The sequence below is a fragment of the Amblyomma maculatum genome, chromosome 9 (assembly GCF_055883805.1).
Source record: "Amblyomma maculatum isolate TAMU_Amacu chromosome 9, ASM5588380v1, whole genome shotgun sequence".
Lineage (NCBI taxonomy): Eukaryota > Metazoa > Arthropoda > Arachnida > Ixodida > Ixodidae > Amblyomma > Amblyomma maculatum.
In genome coordinates, this window is record NC_139352.1 from 16,991,500 (window position 1) to 16,999,426 (window position 7,927).

Here is a 7,927-nt window from a genome sequence, read left to right on the forward strand (position 1 = left end):
ATTTGGAACCTATGACCCCTTTCTCAAGCAGTTCACCCCCAAGAGCCGAGCACCAAGCCGGGGGAAAGCTTGTACCCATTGGAAATCGGTGGGTACCCGGCGGCACCAGGGATCGAACCTTGAACCTCAAAATGCGAGGCGGATGCTCTACCACAAAACCACCATGTTGGTCTAAGCGAATTCACTAGAAGAGCACCCATAAGAGCTGATTGCGCTATACACACATATCTGAAAAAATAGGGCCGACTAAAGAAGCAGGATACAGTGGTGACTGAATGAAGCAAATTTATTAGGAACGAAAAATGAGTCATGAAGTTAGCTAAAATATGCATTGGCTTCAAATTAAGTTGTGGAGATTTCAGATCAGGGATATTCAGATGAGATGAGTATTACGGCCCCTCAATAGTCAAGATGCCCTTGGCCATCTGGCGCAGCGTTGATATCTTGGATTCCGACAGGCACGCTACACCGTGGTAGCCCTCGGACCTGTGCTTCTTGTACGGAGCCTGCAAAAGAACACACTATGAGATGCTGATTCCAGTGTTACGACAATTTGCCAACACTTGTAAGAAGATAACTGCGTAAATATTAGTGCACGGAATAAGTGGTGAGAAAGTTCCAGTTACAATAAACTAAAATGCGTACGGCTTGCGAAGCGAAATTTCATTTCACTTAGCAATGTGCTTTTAAGCCAAGCTATGCGTTGTAGGAGCTGTTAAAGATTGTATTTTTGTGCATTTTTTTATTATAAGCGATAGCAAGGCCTCACATTTATACGCACTGTATATTTTGCGTAACCTAATGGAAAATTGACGCTCAAACGACAGTGTCTTCAGCTGTTGAAAAGGGAGGACGTACGAAGTTCGTGATCCTGGGTGCCTCGAGGAGAAGAGTGGCCATCCGTTGGAGCACAGGCAGCAGGTACTCTATCCTGCTTCGGCTGTAGTAGGGCGTCTGTCGTGTCGGACTATGAAAAAAAAAAAAGAATGTTATTGGAACACACAACCTGTGCATGACTTTAGATTTCCATATAGTACACTTACTCCGCAAGAAAATAAGGGCTCAAATATTATTTTAACAATAATTGCCAGAAATGAATTCGCAGCAAATTATCCTGCTTGTAAATAAGCTGAGTCTCGTAATGGAGCATTTAATCAGGGCCATCCTGATCACTATCACTATTTTACAAAATGAATATAACAAGCAATTTTCCCTCTAAAGTAAAGAAACAATTCCGATACGCATATTATATATTCGATAAAGAAAACAGCAACGTATGTTTTCCTGTATATAAGCAAAGAAGACTACACTAAAAGATACATATAGCGAAAAGAGCGTCTATTAGATTAAAGTAATACCAGCCCAAAATGTCTAAAAACTACAATCACAGTATGATCTTATAATGACTAATAAAAGTGTCCGTACCACTTTGTACGCTCTATGAAAACGCGATGAAAACAGGTTCTGACAAGAGAATCTATTCATGATCTCGCTGCGCGAGGGGCAGCCGTTGTGATAGTTACGTACCATAGACGCAGCTTGCGCGTTCTGCAGGGATTTTGCATTCCTATTTTCCCTGAGGCCCATGAAAAACACTGACAACACTTCAATGATTACACATATTTTACGATTAATGAGCCCTTCATTGAGGCTCCATTTTTTTTTTACTTTTTTTTTTCGGAGAGACGAGAACACTTGCCCCTTTGGTAAATGTTTAGTAATCGAATGCGAACGCCAGCTTAAGAAGAAAAGCCTCTTCTGTATCAATCCAATCGAAACGGAAGCCACCCATTGTATACTGCGCACTGGTAACTGTATCATCAGTCCATGTAACTTTGGTCTACCGCGACACATTTGAGCTAACGTTAATCCTTCAATAAGCACTCCGAACTGGGCAGGTGAAATTAATTTAAGTTATGAAAAAACCCTGCACACCGATAGCAAACTTCCCATTTCCTAAATCCTGAATAACATAGTACTAAAATGATGTCCCCACGCGCAGAACAAAGTGTTCCTGCGACATTATTTCACGTCATTTCGGAGACAATTCAATGCGTATATTCCTAATGAACTACCACTAAATTCACTCCCCACAATCATAGTCAACTGAAAAGAAAGACCCCAGTTTGTGTCGATAAGGGGTGACTGCGCATGTTTGGATATTTTATACGATGGAGCCCCCTTTCAATACTTTCTTGCCGTGTACTTCAGAAAGGCGTGTGGCAGCTATGCGCACCAAATAATTACTTAAGCGAGTACTAAGATGTTGAAATACCGGTATAACTTACGAAATCCTCTTTTTTCATCTGGCGTACACTCTTCTCGGTAGCAAAAGAGCATCTCTCGAACATTTAGGACCACTGCTCTCGAGTATATTGCTCCCGTTGTCAAGGGCCCCGCCTTCTTTTCCTTATGTGAAACACCTAAGATACGAACCCTAGAACGACTTGCCTTCTAACAGTCAATGCATGATCCACGAGAATCATAAGGCGTAAATGCGTTTTCCTACGTTTTTCTTTTGTTTTGTTTTTGTTTTCGTTGTCAGCAATTAAACAGTTGCACATCATCGCGGCGAGAGCACCCCAGGCGGAATAACAATATTTTTGCGGACACGGTTAGTACGGACGTCTTATCTGTTTACCGGTTGTTGTTGTTGTTTTTTGCATGAAAAAAGGCCACCAATACATCGCAAGGTGAGACGGAAATGCTTACCAGTATCCTGGTCTCCCAGAAAGCTGCAGCGCACAATATACAGCTGCAGAAGCCTTTGACGAAGGGCTAACCCGGGCCATGGCGTAGTCCATCAGGCAAAGCTCCAGGATATACCTGGCGGTGAGCTCTTCTTGTCTGGTGGCCTGTGTAGAGAAGAAGAGAGACGGTATACAGAGGATGATTATATTATATATTTCCTTCTTTAAAACACATATCATTGTTCTACCCTTTTCTTTGCAACAGATTGAGCCTTACGGCGAATGCACACAATGGAAGAAAGATTTGAGTTAGCAATCGAATTCCGAACTCTTTTATGGATATTTGGCGAGTGCTTCCAAGGGTGAAAGGCACCAAGACGTCCTTCGGCCCTGTCCTCATGGGCGAAAAATGTTGCCGATCTGTTACGAGCCGTCAATGCACCAGTAAGCAATGCACGATGATTGCATCTAAAACGAATTAGCCGCGAAACTTAACAAACTTGAACTTATCTGAAAAGGCATCTGCTCTTTCAGTGCACGAGGATTAGTGTACATCCCGTATATTATAGGAAAACAAGATGCATGAAGACGAAATAACGAGTAAATTATATATATATATACATGTCACTGAATAAAAAATTACTATAAAAATGATATTGAACGACTCTGGTTTTAAAGCTAGCTTGATGGAAAAAAGAAACCAGACTGTATCAGTCTAGCAAGAAAACGGGTCCTTTAGCAGCTACAAAATCACTCTTTCCTGGTGATTTCGCAAAACGCAAAAAAAAAAAAAGAAAAAAAAACGGAGCACCTCAAGTTATTTTAAGTGTTGATCTCAGAGCCTAGGCCACAGCAACATTTACTTCCTGATGCAAACAGCAGTGGTGTAGAGGGATAAAGTTTCAATTAAGTAGAAGAACAATTTTAGATTTTTCGTAGCGATAACTATCTCGTTTGCCAAAGGACAGGAGTGAACACACCCAGAAACTTACATTATTTTCAGTGTTACTGATAACAACGTTAAGCAGTGGTTGTATGCTTCTATTTAGGAAAATATCAGACGTGGTGTCGAGTTGGACAGACTTTCTAGCATCTCCAAGGTGTAATGATATCGTGTCTATTTTCTAGCAAGTGAAGAGCAACAGTGGTATCGGTAATCACTGCATGTCGAAGGGATTCTCGCCTGACCTAAAACACGCCCAGCAAATCAGAAAACATTCCTTTTGGTCAAATCGCGATAAATTAATGGAAAATTTAGGCAGTTGCTCGAATCCTACATAACTGTGAATACTTGCCAACAGCAGCAAAAACAACAGCAAAAAAATACAGCTTACGGCTGCTAATCTGATCTAAACTGCTCAGCATCACTTATACCATGATGCTAATGAGACTGCAAGATGGACGTTCCACATGCTCACATTAAACAGGCATTTTCCGTAACTAATGAGCACAAAGCGACTCCAAAACGGCGAGCCGAATGACACGCAGCCGTGCACTGATATAGTTCAACATCCATCAATATTCTTATTTTCATTGGAACGCAACAGCAAGAAAGACATGCACAAACCTCGACATCTCTGCACTCGGAGCGCAGGGTCTGCTCGGGTACATGCTGGGGCAAAACACATGCGATGTCCGCGAGCATCTCACTCTCCATCTGTTTTACAGCTGGCTCCATGGTGGCCAAATTCGGAGCATTGAAGGCGTAGAACCAAAATCGCCATTCCGAGCACTTGATCTTCATCATGTGGCTAGCTGCAACGTAGAGGGCTGTGGCCGGCAAGAACTGCATCTTGCGCTCGTCGACAACGTGCGTCTGCAAAAAGAAAAAATATGAAAGGCGGGCGCACAAATAATTATTGCATATTGTTCAATGACATCCGCCTGCAAAGCTAGCACAGTAATTACTCTTAAGTCCGAAATCAAAGGAAAAATATTAGATATCGTAGTATACAGGAATGAAGAATGTGCGCATAATAATAGAGGTAATGTTTTCTTTTTCTCAATGGGTTATCAGGTCCTTAGTTGATGTGGTAAACATGGCAATGAAATTTGCGAGCTTCATTCACAACGCCTGATAGTCGCTATAGCCGAAACTCTTTATCTAAGAGTAAAAATTCAGGCCGAAAGCGAAACACGTGAAGAAAGACGACATAACCGCTCATGCCGTCTCTCTTCACAGTTCATTACGATATTTTCGCGCCATTCTTTGTAGTGAAAATTCAACAGATAACCAGTAATAATTTATGCGTTTTATTGGTTTCAGGCTCCTTTATCACGCTTTCAAGTGGTTTGATTCCTTAACATGTTAATGTAACACCCGGACTTTCTTAAACACTAAATGATCGATACGGCCAAAGCTGCTTAGTTAGAACGCACATAGAAGTGTGCAGAAGTTCTACATGGCACATTAGGAATTCCAATTTCCTTCAAAAAAACGCACATCTCCATTTTGCTTTGTAAAATTAGTGGATATTAGGCGTATTATATTACAAACAGTCGTGCGTATTTAATTTTAATTTTGTTCACAATACGCAATTGGTTCTTACTACACCGCATGTACAGTTATACAACACATTTCAATTCCTCTTAAGGCATCCTTTTACGACAGGACATTCCAAATGATGTGACAAGAACGTTTCGTACCTGCAGGTAGTGATCCATTAGAGCGACGGCCTGGAACAGCGTACCCGGATCGAGATCCATGGAGCTGTGGGTATCAATTATCCAATTGATACCTTCAGCACGTGCAATCGCATCTACTTCTTGCGAGGCCATGAAATCGTGGTGGGTGGAAGATCCAATCTGCAGTAAACCGAAATAAAAGTGGATTTTTCGGAGCACAAACTACAAGAAATATATTTCTCGCGAGCAGCGGCACATATTAAATGAGCAATGCGGTGCTTGGTTTAATTTCTCTAGAGCGGTGCAGTTGTAAAGGAAAGTTATTATTGCTTTACTCCTGAAAGGGATCAAAAAAGGTATAAAGGTATATCTGGTAAAAGTTAAGGCCCCCTTGCCAAAGCTCCCTGCGACCAAATGACTACTGCGATCTCGAACGTTATTCGTCGTGCCAGTTTATAGACCTGCGCTATAGGGCTTCCTGGCTGATGCCATAAATATTCGCCGAACTGCCTTGTGCACCTTCAGGCAGCGAGTTCGGAGTTGCAGAGAAACCCGCCTCCGACGGTCCAGAGACTGGACATTTCGACTAATGACTCGTCCGATGCATAGTTCTATTGGCCTCGAGATCGAACAGAATAGCCACTTTGCGGCGCCGCGGCGAACCCTACGTAATGTGGATGCTTGTTCGCGTAGTGTGCCAGCAAGCAAGGATTTACGTGCGCGCGTCCAAAGTGTAAAACCGTATTTGTTTGTTTTTCTTGTGAATAGGTTATCATCCCACGCACTTGTCCATATCGAGAATGTCATACATGGATAAGTACATCATCTATCGGTCTCTGACGCTTGAAATCCTTTTTACGCGATGTGTCCGAAACGAGCCGATGCTATCGTTAGGCGCCGTGTGAAATCAAAACAGGTCGCTGCCTTCGATACAACTGAATGCAAACTTTCAGAAATCATGTATCCCTGTTTCTGTTTGGAATACCGCAGCTACTGAAGCATGCAACCGCAGAGTGCTCCAAAGCAAAATGCGGTTTCAACAGGCCGCTCTGCGACTTCTGTATGCACGATAGAGTTGTTTGAGTACCTCCTACTAATTCTTCTTTCTCCCTCTCCCTCTTTATATATATATATATATATATATATATATATATATATATATATATATATATATATATATATATATATATATATATATATATATATATATATATATATATATATATATATATATATTGCTGTTAAACCTTCGTCGCGGCGCCTCAGTGGTAGGGCGCTTAACTGCTGAGTTCGACAACGGAGTGTGCAACCCCCGCAAGGCACCTAAATTGACTGCACATTAAACAACCCCGGGTGGTGAACGTCACCGACGGCCGCCACTGCATCCGTCATTGCCGATGTTGCTTTGGCGCGTTAAACCACCAAAGCTTTCTTTTTTTTTTTTTTTTTTTTTTGCTGACGAAGGCTTTTGCGCATGCATATATCAGGGCAGTGAGCAAATTTCGCTTCAGGGAAATGCTCCAACATTTGAGAAACATCTTTCCAGCACCTAATCCTTGCACTAATTACATAATACACCTAGATCAATGTACTTCGCTGGTACCCCATAAAATATCTTCCCAGGAAAGTCGTGCTACTGTAAAGAGAAGTAAAATAGCTCTATAGTTTGTTAGCTAGTTTAATTCGGAAATTAATACATCTTTATGGTAGCATGATAAGTTGAACACCACTTCTTTCCTGACAGTTTTATATCTCCCACCTGTTTTGCAAGCAACCATCAAATATTGCTTCGTGTAAGGTTGAGTCACTGCGCAATAATTATAATGACAAAGAAATCTTCTGCGTATGAAAATTCTGGCCACATATGACAACACCATGGACAGTTTTTTTACGACGTCATCGCAGCAACTGATTCGTAGCCTGCACCTTAACGTTAATGAAAGTTAATCACGGGTAGTCCTAAGTGTTGTCAAGTGTGTGAAATTTCTGTCCCACAATGAAATTTAGTGATAATTTAAAAAAAAAATCATTATACCAGAGAAATTCGGACAGAAGGAGACATTAGGTTTGCAGAGATTTTCCTCGAAAGCATGACCTATGGACGGGCCTCAGTTTGAGACTCCAGGCCGGCCCTTGCATGAGGCTCTAACACTGAGCCAGGCACAAGTCCACAGCTATAAGATATGGGCTGACCCCGCTAAATTATCGCTTTATATATCGCACCAGCCCAAAAAGATCTACGTAAATCGCAGCCCGGCGCCGTTCCAACAGTAACGTTTCTGGTAAATAGTTTTTAGAATAGAGAGAACCTTCTGGTTGGAGGAAAAGGGTAACTGCTACGTGGGAATGCGCATGCACGGCGCGGAACAATGCGACAAATGAGCAAATAACTTTTTGCGTCCGAATTCGCGACCCCCAATAACCACGTATCCGTAACTAATAGGAACTAACACGGTCCCCCTATTTTAAAGCTTTCTAATGTATCACTGTGAGCAAATGGGCTTCTACTAAATAATGAACAACTGGCGGACAGACTCAATATAACATAGGTAACTCGGGATTCCCAAGAGCCAAGTGAAAAGTACTGTTATACGCGTAACACTCAGCTTTCC

General features: G+C 41.9%; 1 protein-coding gene across 1 annotated transcript; it reads right to left on the bottom strand.

Moving 5' to 3' along the window:
• Positions 1-389: 389 nt before the first annotated feature.
• On the bottom strand, positions 390-4,482 carry LOC146178435 (G2/mitotic-specific cyclin-B-like). The gene is made up of 4 exons (XM_084579970.1): positions 4,258-4,482; positions 2,713-2,855; positions 859-967; positions 390-506 (listed from the first exon to the last, which is right to left on the bottom strand). Exons 1-4 carry the CDS (start codon positions 4,480-4,482, stop codon positions 390-392), a joined length of 594 nt encoding a protein of 197 aa, XP_084436096.1.
• Positions 4,483-7,927: the final 3,445 nt, after the last annotated feature.